At 43.5% G+C, this 19,474-nt stretch overlaps 1 protein-coding gene across 1 annotated transcript; it reads right to left on the reverse strand.

Annotated features, from left to right (window-relative positions):
* Positions 1–19,248, reverse strand: HSPH1 (heat shock protein family H (Hsp110) member 1). Its single transcript, XM_080941200.1, has 18 exons — positions 18,900–19,248; positions 16,679–16,736; positions 14,874–15,014; positions 14,252–14,374; positions 13,639–13,738; positions 13,213–13,346; positions 12,670–12,914; positions 12,118–12,346; positions 10,619–10,725; positions 10,340–10,473; positions 8,274–8,482; positions 6,767–6,898; positions 3,915–4,052; positions 3,236–3,361; positions 2,370–2,477; positions 2,150–2,269; positions 1,798–1,959; positions 1–1,064 (listed from the first exon to the last, which is right to left on the reverse strand). The coding sequence occupies exons 1-18, from the start codon at positions 19,004–19,006 to the stop codon at positions 861–863; spliced, it is 2,577 nt and encodes an 858-aa protein (XP_080797326.1). The 5' UTR covers positions 19,007–19,248; the 3' UTR covers positions 1–860.
* Positions 19,249–19,474: the final 226 nt, after the last annotated feature.

Genomic DNA, 19,474 nt, shown 5'->3' on the forward strand with positions numbered 1-19,474 from the left:
AACTTCTGTGTTTTTGTTGTGGGGCACAAAGTTGTAGAACACTAGTAGACCCATCCAGTCGGCCAGTTGAAAAGACAAGGGCCAGGACAGTCATAGGTACCAGCAGGGTTTTTCCAGGGTAGGACTTGGTGCTTAGGTTTTGCACCGGGTCAGCAGGCACTGTTCTCTAAGATGGGTTCCTTTTCCCAATGCCATTCCAAGTCAATGACAAAGCCAACAGTTTAGAAATGACACCACAGGGTGGACTTTATTTTAAAGCTCACGAGGTGTTCACAATGATCACATGGTCCACACATCTCCCGTGTCACACCTCCACGGGACAGTGCATGTGTGGTGATAGTTACAGCTCTGCTTCGCATGCTGCTACAGTTCACTAGCTCTGCTGTACTCTTGACTTGGGAATAATGAAAGCAAAATCACTCTACTGGACAGACTTAATTTTTGAAAGCCCTTATGCAAATCAGACTTAGTCTCATTTATAAACAACCACAGCCACACACATGCGGAAATGAAGAGCAAAATGCAAAACAAAACAAAAAACCCCTTGGCAAGAACAACTGATTCTGATCCCAGCACTCTTGAACAAGCAGTGCAGTTCGTTTCCTCAGAAGACAAACCCACCTCCTCAGCGATATGAGCAGCAAACTGTACAGAGCTCCACAGGAACCTGTCACCAAAGTCATTCTCCTTTAGGGTCAGAGACTACAGACTCAAGCTTTTCCTTTTTTTTCCCCTCATAATACACAAAATGTCTAGACAATCTTAAAAAAAGAAACTATAAATAGACTCAGTCTGTTATACAGAATTACACACTATGGCAAACACATTTCATGAATTGGAGGAGGAAGCCAGTGCAGAGCCTAGTCCAGGTCCATGTTGACAGAACCCTTCTCATTAGGGTGGCATTCACCATTCTGATGCGGAGCTTCAGCACCAAGATTATTTTTGCCTTCTAAATCTTCTTTCTTATCAGTATTTGGGCCATTTGGAGTTCTCTCCAGTTTAGGTGACTCAATTTTTGGTTTGGGTTGAGTTACAACAGGTTCACAAACATTGCTCAATTCCTAAGAAAACAAAATTAGTCATTATGGTAACTGGTGATCCATCTAGTTAGTTAATTCAATGACCCCCTGACACACCTGACAGTGTAGTGTTTTCTTATCCACTCTTCTCATCAAACCTGCATAAACAACAAACTACAGTGCCAATCCTAATCAAACTGACTAGCTCCTATGGCTTCTCAGGGACTTTTGCTAGGTAGCTATAGATGCTAATGTATTCCTGCAACATAAAACATAGGAGTTATGAACTCCACATGAGGAAGACAATGGCTCAAGGCCAAGTCACTTCAAGATGGCATTTATGTTTGGAGCCTGAAACTTATAGTGGCTGAGAAGGCCCACTTCTCCTCGGTCTTGTGTGTGCCTTTTCAGACAAGAAACACTCCCTTTGTTTTCTTCTCAGGAGGTCTAATGCCCTCCTGCCTGTTCTCCACATCACAGCATCCTGATCCGTCCTCCTACTTTCCTCACCCCCAGGATTAGCGACCGACAGTGTTGCTGGTCTACCCACAGCACGATGGTCTGTGCTCTCAATGTCTGTTCCCCTCAAAGGACAAACTGCTGGCACATAGAAGGTTCAAGGACACGCTGCCAACTAGGACAGATGGCGACAGAACAGCTCTAAATGGCAATACTGAACTAAGGAAGCCAGTGCTGGTCCAGAAGGCCAAGATTTCTAGGGGAGGCACCAGTGCCAATCCAAATGAGTCCAGGCAGAAGCTGGCACCACACTCACCTTGACCTTCGCTCTGATTTCATGAGTGCGCACAACAGGGTCCTGATCCAGACTCCTTTTGGCCTGAGCATTCATGACATTATTCATCCACTCCATCACCTCATTAACAGACTTCTCAACCTTCTTCATTTCAGATTCATCAATGTGGTTGTATTTCTCATCCTGGACAGAAAATATACAAGACACTCTAAAGAATATTGACAGCCACATCTACTCAGACCCATTTTCCCTAAGTTCAACCTGATCCCAAATAATGACAGCTCCTCACTGAGCAACATTTATTTAGTATAGAGATCCTAGGCCATATGTTGGCTAAGTCTAGGTTTCTCCCTGGGATGAGAGTGGCGCCCACCTTGCCTCTGAAGTCCGCAGCAATTTTGGCATAGTGCTGCAGGCGCTGCCCCAGTTCCTCCAACACTTTTGGTCGTTCCTCGGCTTCTTGAAATCTGACTTTAACAGGAGTGCCCATTTTCTAAAATGGAATAGGAATTAACAACTGCCAAACTCATACTTTAGTAAACATCTACAGCTTAACACTCAAGCTGTACCTTTTAGGGGAGAAGAGAGCTTACCATCAACTCTTCCAGTTTGTCAATATATGCCTGCTTAGCCTGGTCCTCTCCTTCCTCATACAGCCAGTCTTCTGTCTCTGTGAGAAGCCTCAAAAACTTCTCATGTTCCTTTATATAAAGGATGAAGATTAGTGGCAGTCAATTTCGAGGTTCTTAACCCAAGCATGCATATCAGCAGTGACCCCAGGTAGCTCCGGGGAAGGACACTGGGTTCCCAATTCACACACGACAGACACTAGCATCATGGCTTCTGTCTTACACGATTTTAACACATCATTTCTGACTCACAATGCTGTACCCAAGAGCTCCAGGTCATCTATTCACCCAATGCTTGGGTCATGGAGGAGCAACTGTGTCCCTACTCTACAAAGCAATCATCTCAATTATGCCAGGCACAGGCGGCAACCAAAGCCCAGTGCAACACAACTCGGGCTGGGCTAGAGAGAGTCCTAACCCAAGTCTAAGTCACTCCCACACCACACCAGGTGGTTGTCAGCCTTTCCCCACAGCTGTGCTTCTGGATTTACCCAGAGCTTCATGTAAGCAAGGAAAGAGCTGAGAGAACTGAGCCACTGAGTGACACTGCAGTGGTGTCATAGGGGGTAGACATCTGCCCGACAACACCAACACAGAATCACAAGAATTCCTATTTAACTTTAGGTCCCCTATGTCACATGCCACAGACTCCATCCAGCGAAGATGTTTCTAGTCTCCTTCTGGATGGTGACAATTACTAGAGTGACACTGACACTCAGGGCAGGCGAGCCTCTCTAGGGCTCTGCTCATTTTGTTTTAACCAAACCCAAGTGAGCACAAGCACAGTGACTACTAAACCCTGACTAGCTGTTAGCAGAGCGCAAATGTACCTGCTCACATATGAATTTCTCATATGGGCCACACAGCTTGTCCCTGAACTCATACACACACTCCTCCACGGCGTTCTTAGCGTCGTTCCTCTCCTTCTCCAGCTTGTCCTGCATGATCATCTTGCCCTGTCAGGAAGGAGGTCAATCAACCTTCAGAGATCCAAACCACACCCCAACAAGATTATAGAAAAATCACTCCACTCTACACCTCATAACTTTTTCTTCAAAACCTCATGGTCCTTAGATTTATAAGTACACAGACGTTATTAGGTCATCCCAGATTTCATCACACTCTTACATTTAAATAATGAAAACTTTTATTAGATTTCTAAATTCAGTGCACTCATCTCAGTAAAGTGGACCTTGATCATTCTCAGTCTCTCAACACTGAGACAGTAAGGCAGTTCTCAGAGGGTAATTCTGTGTGTAGCCAGCTTCCCATGGTGCCTGTGCAACCAACGGCATCAAAGGAACAGAGCAATCCTCAGCTATGCACAACACAACTCCATATGTAGTACAGTCCCAAACCAAACCAACTTCATTAAATAAACAGAAAGATCCATCCTTTTGCCTTATCTGTCTCTGAAATCATTTAAAACTTAACACCTGGTAAGGAATTAGTCACTTATCCTGTGACATGTAGAAACAATCAATAGAAGTATGTAAGAAAAGCACTTACCTCTGTCTCAATATACATGTTAAGAAGGTCTCTCCCTAATTGCCACACCAAGTTGGCTTCTACAGGCAACTCAACATTTACCACCTTTATCTTAGGTTTTTTGGCTTCTGGAGGCTGATCAACTTTCTTTTCATTTACCTTGAGGGTTAAGAAAAAGAAAACGCCTTAATGCTTAGAAAACAGAAACCACCATATTCACTGATGCTCTCTGTGTGAACGGACTCTCATGCTGCAACTACTGAACACCTCCACCCACCACACCTTGGACCACAGCCAACTCAGTGTGTCATTTTTTTGTATCAACTCACCATTTTCTCTAGTCACAGTAATCTTCAGTCTGTTCCAAATCCCTTTAAACTCAAAACTAAACTGTCTACTTTTCTAGCCTAGAATCTTACACTTAGAACTCCACATAAGCTTACACCGACATTAAAGATGTCAGAATTTATTCAGGTCCTGAATCCCTATCTTAGTCCCTCTCTCCCAGCAGGGTCCAGTTCCAATCAGGATGAGTGCTCTCAAAAGGCCTCTACAGGGCTTATTATTGTCACCCTGCTTACTACATGCAGAGGCACCACCTCCCTTTCAGACACTTCATTTCTCTTCTGGAACTTTGAAGACAGCCAGGCACAGTTGTCATGCCTGTCAGCCCAGCACTCAGAGGTTTACAGATTTGTGTGAGGCCCGCCTAGGCTACATAAATGTAGCAAATGGGATGACGTGGCAAATGACAGAGTATCTCCAATCCAAAAAGCTCTTAAATCTGAATTTGATGCCAGCATGTACCTGCCACATGTAGAAAACTCCGCAGCTGACTGAATGTGATAGGCATACCCAAAAAACACTGCAGAAAACTGGCTTCAGGCTTCACAAGGAGTATAGAAAGCATCCTAACCCTACAATATGTCATTGTGAATGTGATGACTTAAAACAAAACAAAACACTCAGAATACAACAGCAAATATTTTGGATTTCAAGTTATATAAATACAAGGCTAGAGAAATATCTCCAAACATACACAGCTGAGGAGACTCAGGTGCACAGTGGATTTACGAGAAGGTGTACAGCTCACCATAGCAGGACTCCTAGGCTAGCAGGTCAGGATGGGAAGACCTGTGACATTCCACCAATCCCTGCCCCTGGGAACCTGAGCTACAAGCTACAGGGACTATGAAAACACAAGTGCAGTGACCATACTAAAGCTACAGACCGCAGTGGACCTTGCAGTCAGCCTATAGTGCTGAAGCATCATGTCCTTAACCACAGAGAAAAATAAACCACTGCCTAGCAAGACACAGGTGTGCAACTGATACTCCAGGACCAAAATTCAACCAATTCCCGACCAAACCAACATAAGCACAAAACAGCATTCCAATATAGATGAAAAACCCAAGTTAGAGCCGCCTTCCCTTATTGTATGAAGGTGTGTCCCCCTATTTTTAATTGTTGGTTGCTGTACCAGCAGAGAGACAAGTGCTGGCAGGATGTTGGTATTGTCATTTCTATGGCCTGTTACAAGCTTTCTCCTCGTCAGTGTGTGTCCTTCCTCACAAGATGAAGGTCAGGTAGCCCTCAATGCCTAAAATCAACCAAAGAGATGGAGTGGGTATTGTCTTGCTGCTGATTGGTTCAGACTAAAATGTAGTTTTGTGTAATAAAGAGCTGACAGCCCAGGGCTGAGGCAGGAAGTAAGGGAGCAGGACTCCTGGGGGGTGAGATACAGACAGACAGACAAACAAGCTGGCACCCAGCGAAGGGAGTGGGAGGGAATGGAGCTGTAAGCAGGCAGTGAGAACCTTGTGGGGAGACAGGAGGGCTAGCTGTGAGACTGCTTCAGCAAAAGGCCAACAACTTTAAACTATACAGAAGTCTCCATCCATATCTTAATTAGCCCACAAAAGCAGGATTCTCAAAAGCCCGGTAATATTCCAATAAATGTTTAAGGCTAAAACCCAATGTCATTTTCTAGAAAGGTACTAAAATTATCTATAGAAGTCTGTAGACATTTCACCCTAAATCGGGGGGGGGGGGGGGGGGGGGAATGATGTTGAAATGTGAGGACCTACTTTCCAAATAAATACCATTACCTCAACTCTTTTCTAATAAGAAACAAACAAAAGCTTTCAAAAATCAGTTCATGCTAAGGGCTACAAGATTAAACAGGACAGAGGGAAAATAAAAACTTGGTGGAAAATCCATCCTCACCTCCAGGAGCAGTTTTGAACCTTGCCAGAGTGACAGTAAGGTATTCTCAGAATTCGAGAGGAAGCCAGACTATGAAGGACAGTTAATCATTTATACTACAGAGACTAAACTCTGAAATACAGCTTAGGCTGTCAACCTGACAGCTTTAAAGGTCTGATTACAATCTGGCATTTTTTTAAGGGACACAATAGTTTTATGTAGCTTGAGAATATAGATATTACCAAACCATTATAATTAATTAAAAATTGACAGGTTATTTGAAAAAAGGAGAAAAAGTTTACTATACTCCTACAGCCCAAGTATTAACTACACCAATTAAGTCTTTAATTAATCTTGCAGCATTGGGATGCATCGTTCTGCCTCTGGAATTAGAAGGTACTTCTGTCCTTTAGAACACATCAAACTTTTGCTTTCAGCTCTTGTGGCCATTAAGAGAAGCTTTGGGATTAAGGAAGAGTACTGGTTTTCCTGCTTAAGTTTGAGCACTACTTCTAGATGGATTTTAGCTGAGTAACACATGTAGAGAACAGAAAAAACCCTATAGCCCCGTAAAATCACCAGGATCCCTCTCAAAAGCACAGGGTTAAACCACCAACCATCACACACTGCAACACCGTCTAATGCAATGAACTGGAAGAGTCACTCACTTTGTCAGCATCTGGGATTTTGTTTTCTTCTGAGGTAAGTTCAGGTGAAGGGGGAGACTGTGAGGTTTGTTGACCATCAGTTTGTACCTGGGGCTGTGTTCCAGCTTCACTGTTGTCTTGCTGGATATTTTTCTGAAATGAAAGCCCAGGCACAAAGGATGTAGAAAGCAGGTGTACTTGTATGAATTTAAAATTATAGGGCACCAAAGACAGTACTCTCAATTTCTGAAATCTTTATAGGTGGGTAGAAAAGAAAAGGCACCAGATAAAACAAGTACATGAAACTTTAGACATTTCAAACCTGTAAATAATTTTATAAATGATAGTGTTACAGTTAGTTATATAAGACAGGAGGGCTGTGATGGGTGACAACCCAGATCTCCCCTTAAAGAACCTTTCACCTATCCATGAACAGATGCCCACAAGCACAGGACATGGGCTACTAGCCCAGGCTCTTTCCAAAACCGAGTGTCTGAACTTCAGCAGCAGCATGTACCTTAGTGGAATCACTCCAGAGTAACAGAAAATGACCACTGGTCATGCCACGGCTTCATTCCATGACTCAGCAATCTTACCTCAAAGGATCTCAGCACAGAATCAACAATACCCACTAACTAACAACCCTGCCTAAAAATATGGCTTAAAGACAAAAGGAAAAGGAAATTACTCCTGAAGGCCCTGAAGTAACCCCCAATCCCCAGCAATTGTGGACCTGCTATCACCTTTCTCCATGCTAGAGAAGGAAGGCTGAACTACCAAGATAACTATACCCTGCCCACCCCTTACGACTTCACATTTCCACCCAGTTTCTAGTCCTAAAGCAGACATTTGAGAGGCAAGGCATTTCTCATACTGAAGGCTCTAGAACCTAGAAAAAGGATACAGCACTAGCCACTCTGTGAATGATGTACAGATGAGAACAAACTATATGATGTGTTTAAGATCTGTGAATACCAACACCTTACAGCAAGAGGCACTGCATTGCCTGCCTCATGCTGTAAGCCATTCTTGCCTGCTCCCAAAAATCAACTGTAAGCCTAAGCTGAGAAAAAAGGCAGTCACAACTCCACCATTACCCGTGCTATTTCTTTTCTCACCTCCCCCAACCCAGAAAGCTGTGTTAATAAAAACAAGTCCTACAATAGACACTAGGGCCAAATTTCTTGTACATTGAAAATGAAACAAAATCTACTTTCCTACTTCAATTTTTATAGTTGTTTTAGCCAGTCAACATCTGATTTAACACATATATCCTTAAGAATGAAAAGAAAAAAAAAGCAATCTTTCTCCTCAGTCATGTATCAGTTTCTTCAAATGGGATCAAGCACCTGTCACAATACACAATATTCCCATATCCTGCCATTAAAACTGGAAGGACTAATTATCATCACACAAAATTATGATCAGTGTTATACAGTCGAAAAGAAATATCTTAGCAATTACCCTCCTACAGCTTAGAATGAAGTCGATTTTACTTTTGAGCGTGACAATCGCTCTAGCAACTTACATCCACATCCGAGCTTTCTGCTGGTCTCTGGTTTGGACATTCCATGTCTGGCTCAACAGAGGACCCATCCTCCTCCTCAGTTGGGACTTTTTCCACCATGGATGCCGTGGAGATGGTGAAAATGCCATGTGTGTTCACACGCACTTTAACTTTCACTCTAGACTTCTCTCCATCTTTCTGTGCAGAAACATTCTGAACAACAAAACGGCCTAGAGCAAAAAGGAACTGCCAGTTTAGAGATGGACTCTTTATTTCTATAAAGAGAGCCAAGAAAATAAAGACTAAGAAACCAAATGTGAAAGAAGTGTCACTCCAAAACTGTTTCCCAACCCCAACCGACTTCAGGTACCATGGTGGCACTCAGGAGTCTGTTTACAACTCGCATGGACATCCTAACATGCCATTAATCTTTGTAAGAAAGCACACTCTTTCAGTGGCATGAGCTGGGCAGACACCAGGGGCAGGCTCTCCTGAAAAATCAGTCTCCTGCCTCCTCCTTCCCAGGTGGATAAGCACATAGCAGACAAAAAAAATCTATTAGTACAGTAGAAACCCAGTCTTTTAGGGAATACTCATCTTCTGACTGGGTAATGAAAACTGTTGGTGTCATGTTTTAAATACGGAGTATGAGCCGAGGCACACATCAACACCTGCAGTGCAGAGAAATGACTAAGAACTGTCGGAATGCTGTTATCATCTGGTCTTCTAGAGAAATGCTTCAGACCCCTTGGGGGATGTGGGAAAACAACTCTTACACAGGGGAAATCATAAACATTTACAATTATTAATAGCAAATTTACAGTTATGAAGTAGCAAAATTATAGTTACAAAGTAGCAAAGAAATAATTTTATGGTTGGGGTCATAACAACATGACCCAAAGTACAGTGAGAATCACTGTTCTAAAGTCACTATTTATAATGAGTGCTTACTGTAGTGCCTAGTACTTGAAGGTTTTAGACATGCTCAGCAAGTAAAGTGCTCACTATGCAAGTGTTCAATCCTCGAACCTTTTCCCTCTGTGGATGGAATTCTACCCACCTTCAATCCTGGGACCCACAGTGCAGAGAACCAACTTCCAAAAGTTGTCCCATGACCTCCACTCAGCCACTCACTTACAAATAATATTCTGAAAATAGTATTTTGTCAGGCATGGTGGCACATGCCTTTATTAACAGCACTCAAGAATGCATACCATATTCCAGGACACCCAGGACTACATAGATAGATCTTCCCCCACATAAGTATTTTGAAACAGTTATATTCTGCCCATGCATATACAGAGTGAGAATTAATTACTATTCTATTTATGCCATCCAGCATCTTTGAATGGTCTTAATTAAGACCATTCAAAGATGCTGGATGGCATAAATCTTGTTGGTTTACTAGCAAATCACTAATTCACTAGTAACTGCCATTTTAATGGTCCTTATAGAAAGGACACTCTGGGCACAGGAAACCTTATGAGCATGAAATGTGAAACTGTTCACCTCTGTTGAGTACTGCTAGATAATACAGAGTCCAACCCAGAAACGTAGTCCACATTCAACAATTTCTCCAGCTGTCCTGCCATCTCACTGTGCACAACATCTAAAAGCAGTATGTGATAGGCCAGAACACAGTAGTCTTCAGTTAAAGGAAACCTAGCTGGCCAGACTGGATGGAGTCCTTCAGATGCCTTCTCTGTAAGTGAGGACAACTCTTATCTTAAAGAGGCCTGGCAGTATCGGCAGCTTTCCTAGTCTAAAAAATACCAAGTTAATAAAACTAAAACAGATAGGACAATGTCACCCGAAGAGATAGATGCCCCTTCAAGAGAGGCTGTGTACACAAGGTCTGGGAAGTGCTACCCCGCCAACAACACTTATCCCTTGGAGGTCTGTGTGGGAGGCCAATACTCTGCAAATACAGTCTGCACCTCACACAACAGGAGAGCAAGTCTCCAGGTCAGTGTTCAAACACAAGACAAATCACCACACTGCTACAGAAAACAACTATCAGTTTCTACACTGGACTGTGAGCGGCAACTTTAACTCCAAAAGCAGATGTGCACCACGGACTTGCTTACCTATTTTTGCTTCTGGATATGGAACTCCTTGAGGGTCAGAATAGAAAGCTTCTAGTTCAAAGGGTCCCCTCCTCAGGAAGGTGAGCACTTTGGAGAAAGGAGCAGCGTGGTTCCGACTGAACACCTCGTGAACACTAAGGAGGAAGGAAGCAAAGAAATCCAATAGCCCAGACTTGACAAAGACAAACTCCACCATCTCACTAACTCTACCTCATCACTCACAAGGAACAAAGCAAAGAAAGGTGGTGAGGTATGTGGAAGCTATCTGCAGCTACATACCCTTCAGTTTCTTCCGAGTCGTGGTTCCAGACCAGAGAGATTGGAAAAGGAACGGCATCGGTGACGGAGAACTCTCGAACTTTAAATGCCGGAGAAAGAATTGCACACTTGAAAAGACAACCGTTTTTAAAGGTTAAAAATATCATGAGCCCAAACTTATTTCCAAACATCTTTTACCATGACAGTTATAACAGAATGGGCAAATTTAACTGCTTGCAGCATTTATCTCCTTAAACGTGCCATCTTAACATTATGCTAATCACTAGCCATAAAGACAAATCATGAATCCTGGGCCAGCAATTTTAACTCCAAGCTTCCTAGACTGAGAACACAGGTTTTTCCAGCATTGCCTCCCTGGTGGCATTTGCAGTAACAAGCTGACTCTGTTGATGTGCACACCCACGGGAAGCTCTGCTTTACTGCTTTCATGTCAAAGAACAAAAAAGGGAACAACTCAAAACATTCACATTTTCAACAGAATATGTAAGTAAAAAGCAGTGGCAATTCAAAGTTGGGACAGGACACACAGAACTGACTAAACAAATAAAAAAGGACGCAGAACCAAGGAGGGTCAGTGGTGTCCTTAAAACAAGAAGCCAAAACTCAGCTCCACCTCTTAGAAACCAACACTCTGGGGAGCCAGAAGTAAGGGTGCAGGTTTCCCTATGAAGGAAAAAGAACAAAGCCCCTCCTGTAAAAGACTACTATGGAAAGGGGCTGGTTCCAGCAAATAGGCCAAATACTCTAAGTATACCCTACCCACACACACGTGACAGTGCCTTAAAGCAGCCTACTATTCTGTACAATTAGCAAACATTAATGAACCCACAAGCCAGGCCAGGCTATGAGAAGACACCAGGCAGTGCTGTTTCTCTTATGCTGTGGAACCCAAAGCAAGCCCTCTGGAGCCCCTCTGCTCACACAATCTCACATTCCTTGTAAACAACTGTCAAGTAGATCATCACAGCTCAAACATGGCTGACAGAAGCAGCAGTCACGAGGATTCGACCTAATTTGACTATGGTATCTTAAATGTAAATAGCATTTTCTGTTCACTAATAAATAACGTCTAGATTATGTGCTTCTGCTTCACCAACTTTCTAGCTCCTGCACTGCACCATTTGAGAAGCAGATTAAAAATTCATTTGGGAGTGAGGAGAGTATCTATTTTCTAAAAACCATTTGTTAACTAATACTTTTAACCTACACACACACACCCTCAAATCAATTCTTTATGACAACTGATTAGCATTCTAATTGCCTCCTATGCTTGGAAGCAATTGTTCCCACATAGCCGGCTTCTGCCCTCAGAACCAGGTCTGCTTCTACCCCTCATGTGACACCACCAGCCGGGTGGTCCGTTTCACCTCCCACTTCCTGCACCTTCCAGTCTCTCCGGTCTTTTAGGATTTATCTAAAAGTAGCTTCCTCTGGAACATAAGCAGGAACAGGGTGTATACGTATGAACCACCAGGTGAGGACCATGGGAACTCACATACCTGCAATGCACACCCTCTAGCCACAGCTTCATCTGCATTGAGTGTGGTGCTGACATCTTTTCCAAAGAATTTGGCAATTCTTTCTTTCACAGCTGGGATTCTTGTGGCACCTCCAACTATCTCAATGGCACTCACATCTTCAGCCTTGAGGAGAGTTTGTTCCATCAATGAGCGAAGGGGGACTTCTATTTTTTGCAGGAGCTCAGCACACAGTTCTTCAAACTGTGACCTTAGTAAACAGAAGGCACACCATGAAACATTACCTTATGTCAGTATTACTTTGTGGTGAGTTCCACATGTGCATCATGGTAAGGACGTGCAAGTACACACACACACACACACAGACACACACACACACAGACACACACACACACACTCTTAGAGCATTCCTCTCAGAAGTTCCCCTAAGTACTAAGTGATAAGCAGTACTGTCCACAGCCATAAGTGACACAGCACATAATCCTGAACTGTAAGTCAACTGGTCACAAAAAAATGTGAGGCTGAAATTTCAACTTTCATCCACTTCAGGAATAGAACTAAAGATACAAATACCTGTTCATCTTTCCAGAGACATCCTTGTCATTCATAAAGCACTCAATGTTCAGCGGCAGGTCTGTGCTGTTAGAACTCATGAGCTTTTTTAACTTTTCACACTCCTGATGGAGACGAAGAAGGGCTCGAATTTTGGATTTTGCATCTAATTTGTACTTGGTTTTAAATTCAGCACAAAAATGTTCTACTAGCTTCTCATCAAAGTTCTTTCCTCCTAAGAAGGGATCAAAAGCTGTGCCTAGAACCTAAGGTTAGTTAAAAAAAAAAGGAGAGAGATTTTCAATCATGTTTTAATTAGAATCTTGGATATTCCTATTCACACAAAAGGCTAACTGACATGCTCACAGCTTCTATTTAAATCCAAGTCAGAAGGGCTGTAACTAAAGAAATGCCAATCTCTTTAAATCTCTCACAGTATTTTCTGTTCTGACTATGGACACTGAAGAGGCCCTTACCCTGCAGGGTGTGTTGAGAGGACACACAACCTATTTCTATGCAGCGTTTCACACAACCTGTCTCCAGTTTGGGCCGTTTCAACTTTACCTTCAGTTTTCCTTTGTTAAAAGCACAGGCAGACACTTGGAAAGAGGAGTGTCCCATGTCCACAAACACCACAATCCGAGGCTTTTCTTCTGCATTTGGGAGATCCTGCTTATAAATTCCATAATTCAAAGCAACTATGAGGAAAGCAAAAGCAAGTCTGTCAGTCATTTTTCTGAGAATTTCTCGTCATAATAAGACCCTTTGCATTTTCCAAGGAACCAGTGACTACTCTCTTCTTGACTTTTGGGTAACTTTCCATCACTCCACAATTGCCTACAAGTCACAAATGGTATCAGACTCTATACAACACCTAGTTCTAAGCACAACCTGCTAAGAGACCGCTAATCTACGGACTTAGTCTTTCTCAACTCTAAAAGCATTCTGAGTAAAGAGGCCCTCTAGTGACTAGCAAACACCATTCCTTACCAGCCGTCATGTCATTCATGAGCCGCAGGCAGTTCAAGCCCACAATCTGCGCAGCATCCAGAACAGACCTCCTCTCAGCATCTGTGAAGAAGGACGGGACCTGCAAAGACAAATGTTAACTCTAGACACAGGGCTTCCAACTGCTTCACAAACAATCTTAATTCCCAACAGTGACTGCCAGCTCCCCCAAAAGAAACAAATGTAGCCTTGGTTTCTAACAATTTCCTCAACTTTCAGAGCTACCTTTTTGAGAAAATAATAATTCCCAAAGCACTGATTTTCAACTGAGGGAAGACTTTCACTGTGAAAAGCTCAAGAATACCAAGCCCTGGTATTAGAAGAGCCAACTGCCATGGAGAGAGAACTCAGATGACACCAGTCACCCTATATTTTTAGAAAGCTTCATGGGAGACCCTGTGGCCCTGTGCATCTCTATAGTCAAGAACCTTTATAACTGCTACCTAAAAAAGCTACCACTCCAGCTTACTTTGAAATGCTCCAGAATATTCAGTTTAGAGCATCCTGGTAAAGGAATATTCTGCACACATGCAGTACTGAGTAAAATAAAGACAAGCCGAAAGCAAACTACACTGCTTGGCTGGGCTCTACTTACTGAGATGACACAATCAGTTACTGGCTTCTTGAGGTTGTTTTCTGCGGTTTCCTTTAACTTAGTCAGCAACATGGCTGTTATCTGCTCCACACTAAAGAGATGTTCTTCATCCATATACATGACCTACATGAAGTAGAAAATGACTAAATACTTAACTCTTCAGCTAAATGTTAGTATGAACTTCCAACTGTTAGCATATACCCTGCTCCACAAAATGTGTTTGGAAAGAAAAAAGGAACTAAAGAAGAAAGGGAGGAAAGAAGAAAAAACTTTTCCCTAGAGATGAAAAAAGAGGGAAAACTAGTCACCAAGACACATGTTAGCCAGACAACTGCTCCTAGCTGGATGTCTGATTGTTGCCCTATTGCTTGGCACAAACTTCCGTCTGATCATTTCTGAGATTAGATTTTTAATACCAAAGCAACCAAGAAACACAGACCAATATACAGAAAAGCATTATCAGTGGAGTACTTCTCAGGAAATAGTTTATATTAACTATACTTTAAAAGAAGCCAAATGAAAGGGAACAGACCCTAGCACATCCCATTAATTTGAGCACAAATACTAAGGTGTGAGCACTTCCTTCTACAGATAGCTCAGACCCCAGGCGATAAGTTGTTACCTTTATTCCAACACCACCATTCTTCATTGGGACCAAATCATAGCTCAGGTTTGCCTTTTCCTTTTGAATGAAGGGGTCATTGAAGGCTCTGCCATGAAATCTCTTAAAGCTAGATACCGTATTGTTTGCATGAGTGATTTGCTGCAAGAGAAATGTAACATTTAAACTTTTTTCTAATTTCATCACCTCCAGTACCTACAGCAACTTCAGACAGTCATTTTTGCAACTCAAACCATCTCTGGGAGAGGTATACCTAACTTTCCCTCAGTCCTCGATTTTCCATGAATGGATAGCTCCTATTGTACTTTCTTCTATGGAAAATGCCAGAAGGAAAGGCAATGGTGTCATCAGACTTTGGGGCAGATCTCAAAATCTGCAAGATAAAGGAAAAGACGACTCAACTGTCTCCAGATCTCTAAAACTCTCCAGCAACTGTACTGCTGTATCCCATCTTCTCCCCCAAACTAACCCGAGCTCAACACCCCAACTACAGTGAGACTTGGAGGACTGTCAGAATGACTGTATGTGTCTCTTCCTACAACCTGAGCCATGCCAGAGGTGGAGAAGGTGAGGATAATTTTAAGTTTCCAAATTACTTTTTTTTGGGCGGGGAGGGCAGCACACAGATCTTATAATCACTAAACTAACGCCCATCCAACAAGGTGGACATGCTCATTAAAGAATGCATCCAGCAACCTGTTTCCTGGAATGTGGTGTTCTCAGGTACACATAGCAATAAGGGGCATGAAATTCAGGAAAACTGGATGGAAATATGCCAAGTTGTTCTGAGATGGTGTTTCTTCATCTTTGGGGCATAGATCTAAATTAAAGTAGTCCCACTTCAGAGTCCATTTTACTCAAAGGTAGGCTCCTCATTAAAAATGGAGATTAGAAAGATTAAATTTCTGAAGCCATTTAAACTTGGAGGCACCTAGAGATTATCTCTTTTCTCTTCTACAGCTTGTCGGTACCTAAAGTTCAGCGGTGTGGTAGGTATGCTCATGTACCCTAAAACCCACATAAGTTAGACAAATAACAAAAACTATGAAGATACTTTGCAGGAAATGATTCTCTCCTGCTACCACTTAGGTCCCAGGGATGGAACTCTTGTTGTTGGGCTTGGCAACAGGTACCTCTACCCACTGAGGAACCTGAACCTCACTAGCCTTTGAGAAACTACAAAAGGGGCTGAGCCATTACAGGCTATGTTCACAACCAAAAGTATAAGAGAAACTACAAACAAGAAAAAAGAAAATGTCTGTAATCTAAAAATTTTAAAGCCAAGCATGGCATCATGTGCCTTTAATCCCAGGACTCGGGAAGCAGGGGCACACACCTTTATGAGGGAGTTACAGGCCAGCCAGTGAGACACCCAACTCCCCACTCATCTATCTCTAAAGTGAAGTCCAGATACCCAAAAGGAAGGATGCCACTAAAAACCTAAAAGTAACAGAAACAAGAGAACAGGAACAAATGTGGGGCGGTGAGGTATCACTTGATAGACATAGATTTTAAAGATTTCCTTATTTTTATTTTGAAGGTGCACAGATGAGTGTCTGCAGGTAGGTCTGTGTGCTTGGTTCCCATGGAGGAGGCCAGAGTGTTAAGAACTGAGTTACAGGCAGCTGTGAGCCATCGAGTAAGTTCTAGGAACCAACCCCAAAAGAGCAACAAGTGCTCTTAATGGCTGAGCTCTCCAGCCCCAAGGTATATTTATAAAACTTAAATTAGATCAAGTTCAGCACATTCTCTGGTGCTTCTGGGATTTCCTTTAAGACAGATGAACATTCTCTTCAAGAACATACCTGGTTTTTGGCTGCAACTCCAATTGTTCTGTTTTTTGGTCCAAAGGATATGACTGACCTAAAATATAAAACAAATGTCTCACACACGGCAAAAAAAAAAAAAAAAAAAAAAAAAAAAAAAAAAAAAAAGAAAGAAAAGAAAAGAAAGAAAAAAAGAGAGAAAGCCCATGTGGGCATTTCTAGGCTGACAAGAGGGAAATTTCAACAAAAATGAAGCCCAATCTTGCAGTTTACAACTTTCATTAGATACTCAAAACTAAGTCTGGCAGGTTAAAATCACACCTTTGACAATTCTGTCCCTGCTCATATCCATAAAAAAATCTGCTAGTCTGCTGCTGTCAATACCTAGGGTGCTAATACAGTGCCACCAGGTCACAAAGCATAGGGAACTTGGCATTATGCACACCCAACAAAAAGTAAACCTAACTCTCTACCTGTCATCAGCTTCATAGGATCCTAAATGTCACTGTTACTTATTTGTGTCCGATGTATCACCTGCTTTAGACTTAGACGTTTCAAGTTTTTATGTAACCCTAAGAGGTCTATGGTATGCCTGTGGAGTGCAAAGGATATGGATGAGGTAGGTTTCCATCCTGAGGATTCTATAAGGTCAAATAGAAACAAAGTTACTGCTGACTGGAGAACAAATGCTGAGGGGAACAGACGCCAAGCAGTCACACTGGACCTGCTTTGACAAGATGAAGAGACAGCTTTCTCGGCAGAGGAAAGGGGATACATGGAACCAGAACAGAGACAAGATGGAGTGTGTGGAGGAGGCAGTGAGTAAGGCTTTGGATTAGAGAGTAATCCATTGTGCGTTACTAATCCAAATCTAATTTGGGTTCCATCCCTCCTACATGGGTAACCGAGATGAGTAAACTGGCACTATACTGAGGACATTTAAGTTTGCTGTAACAGAAACAGTGCAGACCCAGATGCTAGTCTAAGCAGGTACTCAATGCACCCTAAAAGCCTCAATCAATGGTTGGATCTTGTACGGTTCAGTCTACATGCCCTGTGCTCCTGAGCCGAGGGACCTGTAACACTGGCTCGTCTCATTTTCCAAGTCAATCAATCATCTGTAATAGGAGTCAGTGGCCACCTCCATTTTCAACTAGTTTGACCAACGGTAATAAAACACCTCAGTCAAAAATTCTGGTCAACAACACACTGACCCAGGTAGCTCTGCCTACTTTCCTCTAAAACACCTTTTTGTTCCTTTCTTTTTAGGCAGAGAACGAAGAAGCACTTGGCATATAGGAGGGAGGCATGAAGGACTGGCATCCTTCCTACTAATTGCTGAATCACAGACCACCACCATGGCTTTATAGAGACAGAGAATCAATGCGTGCTTAGACTAAGTTACTAGCAAGGCTCATTTCCTCCTATCCACTCTCATAAATGTTCTTCTAATAAGGTCGGAATGATTTTACCTTCGGGTTCAATGTTTAACATTTATTATCTTGGACTTTGCACGTAAGGAAAAAAAAACCTACAAAGATTTCCTTAAAAAAGCACGCAGCTGTTGTCAGAGAGTGTACACGCGGGTCTGATTGCCTCTATGTAACCTTCAGAAACTAACCCCCTCAAAAAGTTGCTTTCTACCGTGCTTCCCTTTACCCACCCACGCTGCTGCAGCATATGTAATTCCAAGACAAAAATCCATCTTTCCCACTGAGTTTTTGTATAGCAGCGTGTTAGCAGCAACAACGTGAAATGTGTACTGCTTACTCTAAATGGTGTTAAAATAAACAAACTCCGGGGTCTACAAACTCTCACGATCGTCTTTCACAATTAGATTTTTAAATTGCTTCCAAAAAGCGATTCGGGGGCACCAGGGCAACATTAGCAAATCCAGAGAAGGTTGGAAGCAGAGAAGGTGGATGGATTCCTCCACCATAGCGTGTTTCTGTGGTCGCTAACAACAGTCCGCTCCCTCCCTAGGCAAGCAGCAGCGAACAGGCTCTGGAACCTTCTAGGTCATTTGGAGATTCACCATGCGGAAGAAAAGGCTCAGGAGCCCAGACACCGCAGAGATCCTAGCTGAGGTGGGAGACGGTGCCAGCTTGAAGAAGCTGAGCGGGGAGTCGGGGGCGAGTCTGGAAGGCCAGCCGGACCAGGTGGTCGCCCAGTGTCACGATTCTCTGAATCCCCGGACTACTAATCTCCCAAGGGAAACAGCGAGCTCGAGCCCTCCCCGGTCACCCAGGGTCCTACTTACGGGGTGCAGCGGTCGCTGAACTCGTTGGCGATGGTCTCGATGCCCCCGGCCCGCGCCACTGCAATGTAGCAGCTCTGCGAGCCCACGTCTAGCCCAACCACCGACATGGCTGGCCCGGTCCGCCTCTGCCTTTGATCCGCTGCGTGCTCGTCCTGCTCCCGACCGGCAGGGAAGATGCCTTGGGCTTACCCCTGCAAGACTGCGCTCGGTCTCTGCCACCGCTCTCGCCGCTCGCCTCTCTCACGCAGCCGCCGCCGCCGCCGCCGCTCAGCTACCAATCCAAAAGGGGAGGTCTCAATCGCTCAGCCTTATGTAGCCTACTGAGGAGAACTTTCCAGAATCTGCGGCATTTTACTCACCGGCGCCTCCACGTGCCACTTCCGCTTCCTTCTTCTCGAGCCTTCGAGAAAGATTCCACCCAATGGACTGCTGGTCACCCCGCGGGCGGCCTGTGTTGCCATGGTAACATGGCAGCTGTTGGGGCGCCATTGGCTGAAACCGACCGAGCTTGCCCGGCCTCTATCCCGCCCTCCCCAGCCTGGGGGCAGTTTGCATTTTAGTTGGCCCCTGCGATA

Source organism: Micromys minutus, assembly GCF_963924665.1.
Source record: "Micromys minutus genome assembly, chromosome: 29".
Taxonomy (NCBI): Eukaryota; Metazoa; Chordata; class Mammalia; order Rodentia; family Muridae; genus Micromys; species Micromys minutus.

What these genes read in the sequence shown, in the direction of transcription:
- HSPH1 (XM_080941200.1), bottom strand. Translation starts at nt 19,006, where the DNA reads ATGTCGGTGGTTGGGCTAGACGTGGGCTCGCAGAGCTGCTACATTGCA. An exon ending in TAACTGATTGTGTCATCTCA is followed by an intron (nt 13,739 to 14,251) that starts GTAAGTAGAGCC and finishes TTGTCTTTGCAG; the next exon opens with GTCCCGTCCTTCTTCACAGA. An exon ending in CTAGAGGGTGTGCATTGCAG is followed by an intron (nt 10,726 to 12,117) that starts GTATGTGAGTTC and finishes TGTCTTTTCAAG; the next exon opens with TGTGCAATTCTTTCTCCGGC.